The sequence below is a fragment of the Symphalangus syndactylus genome, chromosome 15 (assembly GCF_028878055.3).
Source record: "Symphalangus syndactylus isolate Jambi chromosome 15, NHGRI_mSymSyn1-v2.1_pri, whole genome shotgun sequence".
Taxonomy (NCBI): domain Eukaryota; kingdom Metazoa; phylum Chordata; class Mammalia; order Primates; family Hylobatidae; genus Symphalangus; species Symphalangus syndactylus.
This window is the reverse complement of record NC_072437.2, coordinates 89,897,637-89,914,419: the sequence shown is the minus strand read 5'-3', so window position 1 is coordinate 89,914,419 and position 16,783 is coordinate 89,897,637. Positions and strand designations below refer to the sequence as shown.

Here is a 16,783-nt window from a genome sequence, read left to right as displayed (position 1 = left end):
ACAAAAAATTAGCCGGGTGTGGTGGCAGGCACCTGTAGTCCCAGCTACTCGGGAGGCTGAGGCAGGAGAATGGCGTGAACCCGCGAGGCCTCAGAGCTTGCAGTGAGCTGAGATTGCACCGCTGCACTACAGCCTGGGCAACAGAGCGAGACTCCATCTCAAAGAAAAGGAAGAACCCTATCCCTTAGAGCCATCCAGAAGCCTGTGTGGGAAGTAGAGGGCTGCCCAGCAGGAGATGTGATCAAAAGCTGGGTGCTGTGTCCAGGGTGGTTGGAATAGAAGCTGCACTGGATGCCTTCTAGAGTCCTTCTTCCAGCTGTGATCATCTGAGTCGGCAAATATTCCTTCTTGCTACTGAATTCCCAAATGCTACTGAAGTGATATCTCAACCGCCCCGATTTGAAGGGGTGGGGATTGAAGAGCAGAGAGTTTTATTGTGAACATTACTCTTAGGAAGTATCGAGGTGTTAGACCAAAATTATATGTTTTAATACCTAGGAATTACTTGTGATATCTATTCTTATTAAAGGTAAGAAATTATTTTTTGTACTAGAAAATACGTAACCCACTTGTGATTACATTGCTTCTTTATGCTTTCAGTGACATCTGGTCCTTGGGATGCATCCTGTATGAACTCTGTACCCTTAAGCATCCAGTAAGTATGGCGTGCAAAATGGAAAAGGCAGCTTGTCATATCTAGCTGAGTCCTAATAATGTGACAGATTCTAGTTGGCAGTTTGCTTCCCTAGGATGAAGTCATTATAAAAGTTTGTGTGTGTTTCCAGTGCAGTCATCTGCCCTGAGTTAGTTTTGTAGCATATACTAATAGGAAATTTGAATTATTTAGTTTGGCTGTGTAATACATAACCTTTCTCTCTCTATTTTTCTTCCTCCTTTCCTCTTTTCTTTCTTTTTGCTATTGTTAATTTTTTATTTTGATAAAATAAATATAAAATTTGCCATTTTATCCATTTTTAAGTGTACAATTCATTGTCATTAATTACATTCACAATATTGTGCAACCACCACTATTATCTCTTTGAGGTTCTTTTGTTTTGTTTTATTTCGTTTTTGAGATGGAATCTTGCTCTGTTGCCCAGTCTGGAGTGCAGTGGTGCAATCTCAGCTCACTGCAACTTCCACCTCCTGGGTTCAAGTGATTCTCCTGCCTCAGCCTCCCAAGTAGCTGGGACTACAGGTGCATACCACCATGCCCAGCTAAATTTTTTTTGTATTTTTACTAGAGACATTTTTGTGTTTTTTTTTTTGTATTTTCCCCATGTTGACCAGGCTGATCTCGAACTCCTGACCTCAGGTGATCCACTCGCCTCGGCCTCCCAAAGTGCTGGGATTACAGGCATGAGCCACTACGCCTGGCCACTACTATCTCTTTGTAAAACTTTTCTCATCACCCCAACCAGAAACTCTGTACCCGTTAAACAGTTACTCCCCGTTTCTTCCCTTTCCCCAGCCCCCCAATCTAATTTCTGCCTCATTAATTTGCATATTCTAGATATTTCATACAACTGGAATTATAGAACATTTGCCCTTTTTTGTCTGGTTTATTTCGCTAGCACAGTGTTTTCAAGGTTCATCCATGTTGTAGCATCTATCAGGATTTCATTCCTTTTTATGGCTGCATAGTATTCCGTTGTGTGTATAGACATGTTTATCCATTCATTTGTTGAGGGACACTTGGGTCGTTTCTGTCTTTTGGCTATTGTAAATAATGCTGTTAGAACAAATGGTGTACAGGTATCTGTTAGAGTCCTTGATTCCAAATTTTGAGGTATACATTTAGCAGTGGAACTGCTGGGTTATATGGTAATTGTATTTAGCTTTTTGAGGAAGCACCAAACTTTGCAAGAGTGGCCGCATCATTTTTTTCCTCAGCTTTTTGCAGTTAGATTTCGCTTATCATATGAGTTTCCTCTCTAACTGAAATATCATGAAAACATAGACTTTACCCTATTATATGTTTTTTCAAGATATTTTTAAAAATATGAACAAAAAAAAGGTTAAATAACTTGTCCCGCTTGTTCAGCCATTGTTTATTACATAGAACAACAACGGCAGGGCTAATTCCTATTAGTTCTTAGCTTTGCATAGAAATAAATTCTGTTCTTTGGGCATAGGTTGAAAGTTAGGTTTTTTACAGATGTACTTGAGGGCACATAGAGCTCAGGAGAGGGTGAATGGTTGAGAAACAATCTTCACCACTACCAGATGAAAGTAACTCAAACTGAAGACACCTGGTAAGTGTGTTATCTTCCTTGAGTGTAAGTGGTTTATAATGATAGCTACACAGTTAGAACAACTTGGGGAACCTTTAAAATGCTGATGCCTAGGCTCACAGCACAGTGATTGAATTAAAATCTCTGAAAATGTCCTGGGGAGTAATGTTTTTAAAACAGGTGATTACAATGTACAGTCCAAGTTGAGAACCACCATAGTCTACAAATAAAATTATTTTTAAAATTCCAACATCTTATAATTCTTTACTTCCTGATTGTATCTTTTTCATAATTTACATGTACACATTCTTCTTTTTGCTAGCAAGAATGAGTATTAAGGACTATAGTGCCCTGAATATTTGGCATGAGATCTGTCATCCCTTGTCTGCTCGAAGACAAAAGTTGTTCTCAAACCTTTAGGAAACGCAGATAGTTGGTGTAATAGTTAAAAAGCCAGAGGCAAGGCAGATTCAGTAGTATTTGTCATTATCACAATTTGTCCTTTGTTATGTGTTGATTTTTCTTTTTCATATATTCACTTGCATTTTTTATTCATAGGGCAATACACTTTTTAAAAAATAAACTTCTTTTAAATTTTAAAAGTTTTAGATTTACAGAAAAATTACAAAGATAGTACAAAAAGCTTCCATATACCCCACACTGTAATTAGCATCTATCATAGCCTGAGGTGTAGAATCATTTCTTAAGCAAGATTCAACAAGCAGAAATTATTAAGGAAAAATGATGAATAAATTTGACTATATTAAATTTTAAATTTTGCATAGCAAAAGATACCATAAATAAAAACATACAGATCAGCAGAAAACATTTTCAAACATAACTAGCAATTATTTAATAAAATATCTTTTTTTTTTAATTTTTATTTTAAGTTCTGGGGTACATGTTCAGAGTATGCAGCTTTGTTACATAGGTAAACGTGTGCCATGGTGATTTACTGCACCTCTCAACCCCTCATGTAGGTATTAGGGCAATACACTTTCAAGGTAGAATGCTAACACATTCTTTCATAAGCATTACCAAGGCTGACATCTAATGTTAGTTCTGATATATTTATTATACATTGAAAACTTTAAAAATGTTATTCCAGTCTGTCATTGTATATCCCACGGTGTTACTCATCAAATTTTAATAGCTGCTTTAATGACAGGAATGGTTAAAAAGGATTTTGCAGTAGAAGTTTAAAATTGGAAAAGTCTGGCCAGGTACAGTGCCTCATGCGTGTAATCTCAGCACTTTGGGAAGTCAAAGTGGGAGGATCGTTTGAGCCCAGGAGTTCAAGACCAGCCTGGGCAACATAGCGAGATCCTGCATCTAAAAAAAGAAAAAAAAATTAAAAAATTAGCCAGGCACGGTGGCACATGCCTGTAGTCCCAGCTATTTGGGAGGCTGAGGTGGAAGGATCGCTTGAGCCCAGGAGATCAAGGATGCAGTGAGCTGTGATTGCACCATCACACTCAAGCCAAAAAACCACTTGTAGAAAACTGGAGAAGTCTGAAGTGCATGTTGCTATGGAGCAGGCCTGGCAGTTTCTGGGGAGGGCTGGAGCAAAGGGATATTACACTTATTATAAACCTTCAGTATCATTTGATGTTTTAAAAGGCCATGTGTATATATTACTTTGATTTTCAATATATATTAATAAGGTATATCTGCAAAAACATTAGGACTAATAAGGTAGTCACAGCAGGCATTGATGGAAATACTTTTTCTAGATGGGGAAGCTTTTTACCATTCATGTTTAACTTTCTCCTAAGCCACCTTAAGATTATATAATGGTATCTTAAGGACACCTCTAGAAAGAAAAATGACCAGATAGCAGATATGTTTATAAAATTAGAATAATTTACATAACTGGTAGTTTCTTACTTCCATTTCTTCCCCTGTATCTGCTTGTAAAGTTCAATTTTCCTTTTCAGTTTCAGGCAAATAGTTGGAAAACTCTTATCCTCAAAGTATGTCAAGGGTGCATCAGTCCACTGCCGTCTCATTACTCCTATGAACTTCAGTTCCTAATCAAGCAGATGTTTAAAAGGAATCCCTCACATCGCCCCTCGGCTACAACGCTTCTCTCTCGAGGCATCGTAGCTCGCCTTGTCCAGAAGTGCTTACCCCCCGAGGTATGATCTGTGTTGGATTGGTTGTGAAGAGTTTTCAAGTGTATGGTAAAATGGTTTGTTATCTTTTAACATTATACATTACATGTGCTCATCAAAATCCAATGATACAGAAGTATATTAAAAAATAAAAAGTTAAAACTTCCTTTCCTTCCTCTTCCCGCCCCACAATGCTATTCCCCAAGTATAATCACAGTTTGTATATCCTTCCAGACCTTTTTTAGACATATATAAATGTCTGCATTTGTCTATCTAAATTATGTGTACTTTTTTTTTTTGAGACGGAGTCTCGCTCTGTCGCCCAGGCTGGAGCGCAGTGGCACGATCTTGGCTCACTGCAACCTCCACCTCCCTGGTTCCAGCAATTCCCCTGCCTCAGCCTCCCAAGTGGCCGAGATTACAGGCACACGCCACCACGTCCAGCTAATTTTTTTGTATTTTTAGTAGAGACGGGGTTTCACCATGTTAGCCAGACTGGTCTCAAACTCCTGACCTCAGGCAGTCTGCCCGTCTCGGCTTCCCAAAGTGCTGGGATTACAGGCGTGAGCCACAATGCCTGGCCTGTATGTACTGTTTTAAGTGGTACTTTTGTTTTTCAACTTGAAATATTATTGTGCTAAAGAGTGCTGATGATGAAATGACATCACGGCAGTATCTATAGAAAAGTATGTTTTCACATCTCTAAATTCTCAACTTTAAATTTCAGATCATCATGGAATATGGTGAGGAGGTATTAGAAGAAATAAAAAATTTGAAGCATAATATACCAAGAAAAAAAAGTAAGAATTTTGGACAGAGTATTTTTTGTTAAGTGCTCTTTTAAAAATATACTCTAACAGAAAAGAAATGTATAATTTTTAAGTTATTAGAAATGATTATCAGAGCTACTCCTCAAATGAACGTTTTATTTTTGTTACTTTAGATGTAATTCTGTACTGAATACTCTACTTTTTGATCCCTGAAAAAAATTGGGATTTAAAAAGCCTAGTTTTGGATATTTTAAGGACGGAAAGATTATGCTGTCATTATTAGTTCCATATTTTCTCTGGCTTGTTGTGTAGGTCAGGTAGAAGGCTTCTTCTTTGGGCTGACCTAAGAATCTATCCATGAAAATATAGCACTAATCTTTTAGGAAAATGTATCCCAAGTTTCTGAAGAACCATCGTGTAAACAGACTTTTTTAAAAGAGAAGCTTTTCTAATGTAAACTGTGGACTCTGGGTGATGGGTGGTAGTGATGTGTCAGAGTAGGTTTATCGACTGTAATGGTGTGGCATGTTAGTATTGGGGAGTGGTATGTGTGTGGGGACAGGTGGTATACGGGACTCTCCGTATTCACCACTCAGTTTTGCTGTGAACCTAAAACTGCTTGTTTTGTTTTTTTTTTTTTTTTTGAAATGGAGCTTCATTCTTGTTGCCCAGGCTGGAGTGCAATGGCACAATCTCGGCTCACTGCAACCTCTGCCCCCCAGGTTCAAGCGATTCTCTTGCCTCAGCCTCCCAAGTAGCTAGGATTACAGGCATGTGCCACCATGCCTGACTAATTTTTTGAATTTTGTAGAGACAGGGTTTCACCATGTTGGTCAGGCTGGTCTCGAACTCCTGACCTCAGGTGATCCACCCACCTTGGCCTCCCAAAGTGCTGGGATTACAGGCCTGAGCCACTGTGCCTGGCCTAAAACTGCTCTTAAACAGTAAAATATCCTAATTAAAAACAAAAACCAGAGCCTTTTCCAAAGTTGTGAATCATCCACATAATAGCTACATGAAATTTTCATACATCCATAGTCTATCCTGAGAAAATATCAAATTAATTTATTGTCTCTTTGGAAGTTGTCATCTCTGAATTTTTTCAAAGCTATTTTTATTCCTTTTCATTTCTCATCAGTGATTTCCTTCTGAAGAAATCCAACAGAGATAGTAGCTATGAATGGAACACAGGAGAAGAATTAAGAAGTGTAGGAGATCATTCGCTGCTGGGACATGTTGCAAAACCTCCATTGCCTGGCGCTCTTTATCATAATGTTATATGCAGATACTACAAAAGAAACATTTTGAGAACTGTATTGTTTTCTTATACTTAACTTTTAAGTGTTGTTTTTGGAAGAATGCAAACCCTTCAGTCTTATAACTTAACCTTTTCTCCATTGGTTAAGAGATAGCGGCTGGGCGCAGTGGCTCACGCCTGTAATCCCAGCACTTTGGGAAGCCAAGGTGGGTAGATCATGAGGTCAGGAGATCGAGACCATCCTGGCTAACATGGTGAAACCCCGTCTCTACTAAAAATACAAAAAATTAGCTGGGCGTGGTGGCAGGCGCCTGTAGTCCCAGCTACTCAGGAGGCTGAGGCAGGAGAATGGCGTGAACCTGGGAGGCGGAGGTTGCAGTGAGCTGAGATTGCACCACTGCACTGCAGCCTGGGCGACAGAGCGAGACTCCGTCTCCAAAAAAGAAAAAAAAGAAAAAAAAAGAGATAGCCAGTTACCTTTGTTTTACCAGTTTGCTTTAGCGTAGGTGTTATTCTGTGGCTTTTGTTCACATCTCAAGGTAATGGGAAATTAAGTTTTTAAATGCTGGGCAAGAAAAAAAGAGACTAAGAAAAATTTCAAGGTAGTTTGGAAAAATGTAGGGTTTTTAAAAAATTAACTATATTTTATTTTATTTTTGAGACAGAGTCTCATTCTGTCACCCAGGCTGGAGTGCAGTGGTGCAGTCTCAACTTACTGCAACCTCTGCCTCTCGGGTTCAAGCAATTCTCATGCCTCAGCCTCCAGAGTGGCTGGGATTACAGGCGTGCGCCACCATGCCTGGCTAGTTTTTTTTTTTTTTTTTTTTGGTAGAGACAGAGTTTCACCATGTTGAGCAGGCTGGTCTCAAACTCCTGACCTCAGGTGATCCACCCACCTTGGCTTCCCAAAGTGCTGGGATTAAAGGGATGAGCCACCGTACCTGGCCGAAAAAGTGTAGTGTTACAGTTTCTAAAAAGAGGAATAAAGTAGTTAGAGAAATGCCACCAGACTGGGACCATATGTCTGATGGCATCTCCAGTTTAATCTGTAGACAGACCAGAATAATGAAATGGAACAGGGCAGGGATTGCGTCTGATTTGCTCACTCTTGTATTCTCAGTGCATCATCATCCATGTTCAATAGCAATTTTTTAAAACGTTGAAGGAATAAGGGACATGAACCACTATGAGGCATAGCCATTCCTACCAAAGGGATCAATTGCCAGGGTTCTCTCCTGACTCCTCCTGCTGGTCTCTTCTGAGTTAATAAACAGCTCACTTCTTTTTAGGGATACCTATTCCACCAGCTGTGATAGCTGACAGGAAAAGCACGGACTTCACTAGCTAGCATGCACCAAAGGGGATAATAACCTTAAGTATGCAGAGTATGTTACCTCATAGTGCTTAAATGGGTTGGCATAAGTGAATAGAGATGTCTTTTAACTTTTAGATTTTAACTTTAGGAATGAAACAGTGGAAATAGCCTCTTTCAACAACTGAGATGTATTATTAGGTGATTAAAGCTTGTTATTCCCATTCAGGATATCAGAGAGCTTTGGCTCTTTGACTTTAATAACTTCACTCACTTCTCCAGCTGTATGAAGATCGTATTAGGAACTTAATAGGATGATCCTTTAGGTGTTTTATCTTTCTAACTTCTCTCTCTCTTTTAAAAGCAAACCCCAGCAGAATCAGGATAGCTTTGGAAAATGAAGCAAGCACAGTGGTAAGTGCTTTAAAATTACTTTTATGAGGCCGGGCGCGGTGGCCAGGCGTGGTGGTGCATGCCTGTAATCCCAGCTACTCTGGAGGTTGAGGCAGGAGAATCAAGTGAACCTGGAGACGGAGGTTGCAGTGAGCCGAGATTGCGCCATTGCACTCCAGCCTGGGCGACAAGAGCGAGACTCCATCTCAAAAAAAAAACAAATACATGTATGAAATATCTACTTCCTGGATACCGGGTTACCCTTAAGTGCCGTAAGATATTTGGAAGACTGTGACCTGGTCCCTCTAGTTAAGTACTTCTTCCTTCATCTTTTGGCATGTGAAATAACTGGTAGCTGTTCATCTGCACTGTCAGCTGAGCCACTTTAGGTCACCATTTATTGTTTATTTTTCCATTTATTATTATTATTATTTGTGATGGAGTCTTGCTCTGTCACCTAGGCTGGAGTGCAGTGGCACCATCTTGGCTCACTGCAAGCCCCGCCTCCTGGGTTCATGCCATTCTTCTGCCTCAGTCTCCTGAGTAGCTGGGACTGCAGGCACCCGCTAGCATGCCCGGCTAATTTTTTGTATTTTTAGTAGAGACGGGGTTTCACTGTTTTAGCCAGGACGGTCTCGATCTCCTGACGTCGTGATCCACCCACCTCAGCCTCCCAAAGTGCGTGGGATTACAGGCGTGAGCCATTGTGCCCGGCCTCCATTTTTGATTATTGATGATAGTGGTTTCAATACAGATGTGAAAGAATTTTGTCTTGCTTTCAGTCATGAAAATCTTGTGTTATCCTGGCTTTTTTTTTTTGTTTTTGAGATAGGGTCTCACTTTGGCATCCAAGCTGGAGTGCAGTGACGTGAACATGGCTCACTGCATCTTCGAACTCCTGGGCTCAAGTGATCCTCCCACCTCAGCCTCCCAAGTAGCTGGGACTACAGGCATGTGCCACCATGCCTAGCTAACTTTTTTTTTTTTTTTTTGGCATTTTTTTTAAGAGATGGGGTTTTGCTATGTTACCTGGGCTGGTCTCAAACCCCCATGTTCAAGTGATCCTCCCACCTCGGCCTCTTAAAGTGCTGGGATTATAGGTGTGAGCCATTGGGCCTGGCTGCTTTTTGGTTCGTTTATTTTGAAACAGAATCTCCCTCTGCCACCCAGGCTGGAGTGCAGTGGCGCGATCACGGCTCACTGCAACCTCTGCCTCCCGGGTTCAAGCGATTCTTATGCCTCAGCCTCCTGGTTAGCTGGGACCACAGGCACGAGCCACTGTGCCCAGCTAATTTTTTGTCTTTTTGTAGAGATGGGGTTTTGCTATGTTGGCCAGGCTGGTCTTGAACTCCTGACCTCATGTGATCCGCCTGTCTTGGCCTCCCAAAGTGCTAGGATTACAGGCATGAGCCACCACGCCTGGCCTGCTTTTTGTTTTTTTATGGTGGTAGAATATACATAACATAAAATATGCCATTTTAGCCAATTCTAAGTGTACAATTGAGTGGTATTAATTACATTCATAATATTGTGCAACCATCACTACTGTCTATTTCCAAAACTTTTTATCATCCCAAACAGAAACTCTGTACCTGTTAAACAATAACTCCTACTTCCACCACTGCAGCCCCTGGCAGCCTCTAATCTCAAATCTGGTAGCCCCTGGTAGCTGCTCAAATCTTTGTGTGAAATTGCCTATTCTAAATATTTCATATAAGTGGAATCATACAATATTTGTCCTTTTATGTCTGGCCTCTTTCCCTTACATAATGTTTTTAAGTTCTTCTGTGTGTCAAAACTTCATTCCTTTTTATTGCTGTGCTGAATAACATTTAGATTACTATTTAGATCTTAACATTTTTCTGTTCAATGCCTTGTAGCGCCTCCTTGTTATCCCAAGAATCAATTTTCTGGCTGGCATTCGGGGTCCTGTTCGTCTAGCCCTGGGCAACTGTGACATTCTTTTACACTGAAGCTTCCCTAAAGCTGTGGATATTAACAGCTGATCCATGTTTCAGTGTTGTCACACCCCCCTTAGCAAATTGTGTAGTATTGATTTTTTCTTCAGTATTTCAGTTAACCTTTCTTTCTTTCCTTCTCTCCTTCTCTCTCTCTCTCTCTCTCTCTCTCTGTGTTGCCCAAGCTGGAGTGCAGTGGTGTAAACACCACTCACTGCAGACTCAACCTCCTGGGCTCAAGGGATCTTCCCACCTCAACCTGTTGAGTAGCTGGAACTACAGGTGCATGCCACCATGCCCGGATAATTTTTTAACTTTTTTATAGAGATGAGGCCTCACTATGTTGCCCAGGCTGGTGTTGAACTGTTGGGCTTAAGTGGTCCTCCCACCTTGGCCTCCTAAAGTGCTGGGATTTATAGGTGTGAGCCACTTCGCCTGGCCTAACCTTTCAATTCAAAAAGGAAAAGATGTTGTATGACAACAAATTGCTCTCTTCATGGAATGTACCAGTAATGAAACTTGTAAATTTTTTGAATGAACCGTAGGTTCTAAATAAATAACAATACCCCACCATTATGTTGCTACAAATGGAATATAGACCTCTATACTTTTTTTCTTTTCATTGTAATGTCTGTTTTTTTCCAGCTTTTTGAGGTATAATTTACATGCCACAAAATTTACCCATTTTTATGCACAATTTGATAAGTTTTGGTGATGGTATTTAAACATCCATATAATGCCTGCCACAGTCATCATATAGAACTTCCAGGTGGGGCAGAGTGGCTTACGCCTGTAATACCAACACTCTGGGAGGCAGAGGCAGGAGCATTGATTGAGGCCAGGAGTTTGAGTCCAGCCTGGGCAACACAGTGAGACCCCATCTCTACAAAAAATTAAAAATTTTAGGTGGGCATGGTGACACATGCCTGTAGTCCCAGCTACTGGGAAGCTGAGGCGGGAGGATCGCCTGAGCCTGGGAAGTTGAGGCTGCATTGAGCTATGATCGCACCTCTGCACTCCAGCCTGGGCCACACAGCAAGACTCTGTCTCAAAAAGAAAAGAATTTCCATCCCCTAAAATGTTTCCTTGTGCCCTTTGCAGATGATCTGTGCCCACATGCTATAGTTTGATACCACCTGTAGTGAACACAGCAATATGTGTTCGCAAAATGAAAAGGGTGCAACATGTAAACAAAATGGAGAAAAGGCCAAAAAGTCAGTCAGGGAATGGAGGACTTGAGGTAGGAAAACTTGTGTGCAGGCCAGCAAAGGACGATGGCAATGAAGGCAGAGTTGAATAGCGCCCAGAGGAACGTGGGAGGCCGCTGCAGACACGGAAAGCAGTGATCCTCAATGGGAAGGAAAGACTGGAATCCCCTGGGGGGCTTTTCACAGCTGCCCCTCACCACTACTCCAAGATTCTGATGTTATTCTTGAGTGTAGGAGGCTTTGAAATCTCTGCTGTAAGTGAGCCACCACTGTGAAGTGACAGATTTTTATGTTCCCTACATGTGTGGGAAGAGAAGTTTCAGAACCACTGCTTAGAAATAAGAAAACCCACCATGCCACCCAAGCCTACTCTTTATTTATTCATTCAATAAATAATTGAGATTGCCTGGGACTGTTTAGGCATTCAATATGTACTTCTTCTCAAAATATATGCAGATGTAGTAAACTAGATAGTGTATTACTATATTCCATGAAATAAATCAAGGGCTTAGATAATTTGGAAAGATACTGAATTAAGTGGGAACATTTTGATTCTATATGGCAACTTTATAAAATATCTCATTTTGATATTATAGTCTGTAAAGCCCAGTACAGCAAACCATATTGAAATTTTTCATTACTCTTTTCTTTAGTAAAGACCTATCAAGTAGCTGTCATTTTAATATATCCTCTTCATATTTATAATAATTGATATTAATGGCTATTAATGTGTATGCCTATTAATATATACATGTATGTAGGTTTATGGTTAATGTACATATATGTTATTAAATACATATAGATATATATGGCTATTAATGTACATGTCCTTGGGGTTCAATGATTATTCATGTATTTTAATCCATTAATTTTTATTTGAAATTAAAATGGCTGACTTTGCATATTTGTTTACCTTTTTGTAGCAATTCAAGCATTATTTAATCTGTGTTGTTAATCTCTCTTTTAAAGCAAGAGGAAGAACAAGGTAGAAAGGGTAGCCATACTGATTTGGAAAGCATTAATGAAAATTTAGTTGAAAGTGCATTGAGAAGAGTAAACAGAGAAGAAAAAGGTAAGTTATTCAAATTCTAATCATTTCTTAGGTGAGGAGTTGGGGAATACAGAGGGAATACCAATTTTTTTTTTTTTTTTTTTTTTTGAGACGGAGTCTCGCTCTGTCGCCCAGGCTGGAGTGCAGTGGCGCGATCTCGGCTCACTGCAAGCTCCGCCTCCCGGGTTCACGCCATTCTCCTGCCTCAGCCTCTCCGAGTAGCTGGGACTACAGGCGCCCGCCACCACGCCCGGCTAATTTTTTGTATTTTAAGTAGAGACGGGGTTTCACTGTGGTCTCGATCTCCTGACCTCGTGATCCGCCCGCCTCGGCCTCCCAAAGTGCTGGGATTACAAGCGTGAGCCACCGCGCCCGGCCGGAATACCAATTTTTATGTTACTAGGTCTCAGGTATCATAAACAAGAGTACAAGCTGATATTTGTTTGCTTATCTAGTAACTTATTTAATGTTTTAGGAATATTTTATTTACCTACAACAAAAGAGACAACAGCATTTATCAGTAAGAGCTATTAGAAAGAGTAGTATTTATTGTGCTATTCACCATAAAAAGCATAGCATACTGTGTGTATATAAGTCCTCCCAGGGCTTCATTCTTGTACAATGTATAATATGTAACTATATACATATTTTTTTTTAACTCAATCACTGTAATGATTCATTTTAACTTTTCATTTTGGATGTTTTTTAAAATTTCCTTTGCTTAGTGAGATTTGAAAGAACATTAATCTTTCAAACATAGATCTGAGTTTGAAAGAGAAAAGAAACACTTCCATATTTGTTGTTAGAGTCTATGTGTGGACAGAGATGGATACATAAAATAACAGGCTTGGCATTCTTTTTTTACACTTTAAAATCAGGTAATAAGTCAGTCCATCTGAGGAAAGCCAGTTCACCAGATCTTCACAGACGACAGTGGGAGAAAAATGTATCCAATACAGCTCTTACAGCTTTGGAAAATGCATCCATACTCACCTCCAGTTTAACAGCAGAGGACGATAGAGGTTAGTAGTCAGATTGAATACTATTATTTTATTAGAGAACTTTTTCTAATAGTTTCTCCGTGCACTAGAGGTTTTTAATGTCTGTGAAGGGTATTTGGTGTCACACATCAGAGCATTGCTCATACAGGTGAATGAAGCAGATTTTAGTTAACAGTTAAATATAATTAACTTTGCTTGAAAATATGATCTGGAAAGTACATGCTGAAAAATCATTTTTTTATTTGGCATTAATTTTTGTCTTTTTGCAACTAGGTGGTTCTGTAATAAAGTACAGCAAAAATACTACTCGTAAGCAGTGGCTCAAAGAGACCCCTGACACTTTGTTGAACATCCTTAAGAATGCTGATCTCAGCTTGGCCTTTCAAACATACACAATATATAGACCAGGTAATTCATGTCTGTATGTGACCTTGGAAACCCTTTGACTTTTTGAAAATTGTGGCAAATATATATAACATAAAATTTACATTTGAACCATTTTAAAGTGTACAGTTCAATGGCACTAAGTACGTCACATTGTTGTACAGCCATCACCAGTATCCATCCACAGAAATGTTCTCATCTTCCAAAACTCAATTCAAAGAATTTCCCTCCTCCCAGAAATGCTTTGATTTCAAAGTTATAAAATAATTCATAGCACTGTATTTTTAGGTGTTTTTTAATCTTTTCTAGCCAGTCTTAAGCTACAATTAAAATTTTTCATGGAGCTACATTACTTCTGTTTGCTCGTTTGCTTATTTTCATAATCCTGCTACTACTTTCTTTGAAGAGGAGCCCATTTTTATCATGCAAATATGCCATTGCTTTAGCAACAACTCCAAGATTTCTTTTGCTGTATACCTGAACTCTGTTACATTGAATAGGGCTCAAAAAGGATGAACAATTAGGATTTGATTTTTAAATTTTTTTACAGGTATTTTTACTAACATTGTATAAAATAATTTTTTTATAATACTCTCCTTAGGAATCTAGGCCAGTGGTCTGTATTAGATATGTATATGTTTATGTGTATTATAATTATGATAATTTAATTACTAAGCCACCTTGCTAGGTTAAGATCTAAGATAAATTATACCAAGTAGAGCATGTAATGGTATGGCAAGTCTGACTATATTTATTGCAACGATTTAGTTGTATTTGTTTATTTGGTCAATATTTATTGAATGCCTAACATAGGTTAAGATAAAAAAAAGAATAAAACACAATTCCTGCCTTAAGGATGGAGGAGTTCTTTACGTGGGAGGTTAGCACACTGATAAAGAATTATAGTGCCCTGTGATACATGCATTCAGATAGAGCTGTGCACAAAAGATCATGGAAGCCCTAAGGAGAGGCTAATGAGTGGGAGGAAAATGTTAAGGAAGGTTAATGGTTATGAATTTCAATTTTGCAATTTTAGGTCCTGGATTTTGTGTCTGGTCCAGTGATGAAGGCTTTGTCATTTTAGGAAAGTCCCTTTTTAAAAAATATGTCATAGTTCTATTTTGAAATGCCTTTTAGAAGATTCGGCCCATGTTTTTAGGTTAGGTTTTCATGCTGTTTGTGAAAAATCTAAAAGTAATTATACCTGGAAAAATTTTTTAAGCATGCATGTGGTCTTCCTTCAGTTCCCTACTTTTCTTCCTCCCCATTGTGAAAACTTGGGAGAAGAAAGTTCAAAGGAAAAAAGAAATTACTATAACCCAACTTCCAAAGGTAACTTTGAATGCCTTAATATACATTCTTATATTGGGAGGGTTTTATGGTAATTTTCTGAGTTTTTTTTTTCTCTTAAAGAAAATCCTGTTTATAGGCTAGGTGTGGTGGCTCACGCCTGTAATCCCAGCACCTTGGGAGGCTGAAGCAGGAGGATTTCTTGAGCTCAGGAGTTCAAGACAAGCCTGGACAACATAGCGAGATCTCGCCTCTACTAAAAAAATTAGCCAGGCATGGTTCTGGACGCCTCTAGTCCCAGCAACTTGGGAGACTGAGGTAGGAGGAGCTCTTGAGCCTGGGAGTTTGAGGCTGCATTGAGCTATGATCATGCCACTGCATTCCAGCCTAGGTGACAGAGTGAGACCCTGACTCAAAAAAAAAAGAAGAAAGAAAGTACTGTTTATAAATTTAATCCACATCCTGGTGCTTCTGCTTCAGGGGCCTGTTTTATGCCCACAGTCATGTTGTGTAATATGGGGAGACACTACAAAAGAGTTATGGGACATGGCATTGTCCTCAGCCAGCAAGTTTATGGAGGATTTTAGTCAAACTGCATGAAATAAGTAAATACTGCTTAAATTGGTATATTTTCTGTTAATACCTCCTGAAGGTTCAGAAGGGTTCTTGAAAGGCTCCCTGTCTGAAGAAACAGAAGCATCGGACAGTGTCGATGGAGGTTACGATTCTGTCATTTTGGATCCAGAGCGACTTGAGCCTGGGCTAGATGAGGAGGACACGTACGTTGTGATATGCTAAGCTTTAGCTGGGGTGGGGTGTGTGTGTGTGTGTGTGATTTAAATTAGACCATGATAATTTCAGGTTTAGTAGGGACCTCATATATTACTTTTCATCATAAATGGATATTTATATCCTGATCTTTTGTCTAGGATGGGTAATGCCTTACAATATGATTATAAAATTCCTGATTGAGCCCTACACCTATAGCCTTTCAGCTTGGACTTGTTATTTTTTAATATATTAGCTTTTACATTTTTAAAAGTTTTAGAAACAGTCAAAGAAGTGATCTTTTGGAAGAACTGGCAATTTTTTCCCTTCAGTTGCCTTATGGAACTCAATTTTCAAAAGCTTAAGTATTGTTATGGTGGTATTCTGCTTTGAACTCATCAACAGATACTGTGCCCCTAATGTAGAGGTTTATGGTCCAAGTTGTTTTTTCACAGGGACTTTGAGGAGGAGGATGACAACCCTGACTGGGTGTCAGAGCTGAAGAAGCGAGCTGGATGGCAAGGCCTGTGCGACGGATGATGCCTGAGGAAATGTTCCTGAGTCACGCTGAGGAGAGGCTTCATTCACCCAGGAGTTCATGTTGCGATGATCATGAGTTCGTGCGACGTATATTTTCCTTTGGAAACAGAATGAAGCGGAGGAAACTCTTAATACTTAAAATTGTTCTTGATTAGTATCATGAGTTTGAAAAGTCTAGAACTCCTGTAAGTTTTTGAACTCAATGGAGAAGGTATAGTGGAATGAGTGTGAGCATCGGGCTTTGCAGTCCATAGAACAGAAATGGAATGCTAGCCTGCCACTACCTACTTGTGTGATTGTGAGAAATTACTTAACCTCTTCGAGTCCCAATTTCCTCAACCATAAAAAGAAGATAATAATGCCTACCTCAGAGGGATGCTGACCACAGACCTTTATAGCAGCCCGTATGTTATTATTCACATTATGATTTGTGTTTATTATTATGTGACTCTTTTTACATTTTCTAAAGGTTTGAGAATTAAATATATTTAATTATGATATA

At 39.4% G+C, this 16,783-nt stretch overlaps 1 protein-coding gene across 2 annotated transcripts in view; it reads left to right on the top strand.

Moving 5' to 3' along the window:
- Positions 1-16,783, top strand: part of NEK3 (NIMA related kinase 3) — a 27,292-nt gene extending 10,509 nt beyond the window's left edge. For both annotated transcript variants that reach the window (XM_063619249.1, XM_063619250.1), the window contains 9 exons: positions 601-655; positions 4,172-4,372; positions 5,076-5,148; positions 8,053-8,102; positions 12,217-12,319; positions 13,177-13,320; positions 13,573-13,707; positions 15,626-15,752; positions 16,197-16,783. In XM_063619249.1, the coding sequence (XP_063475319.1) occupies positions 601-655; positions 4,172-4,372; positions 5,076-5,148; positions 8,053-8,102; positions 12,217-12,319; positions 13,177-13,320; positions 13,573-13,707; positions 15,626-15,752; positions 16,197-16,281 (973 nt within the window). In that variant the 3' untranslated portion in view covers positions 16,282-16,783. The remainder of the gene's footprint in view (positions 1-600; positions 656-4,171; positions 4,373-5,075; positions 5,149-8,052; positions 8,103-12,216; positions 12,320-13,176; positions 13,321-13,572; positions 13,708-15,625; positions 15,753-16,196) is intronic.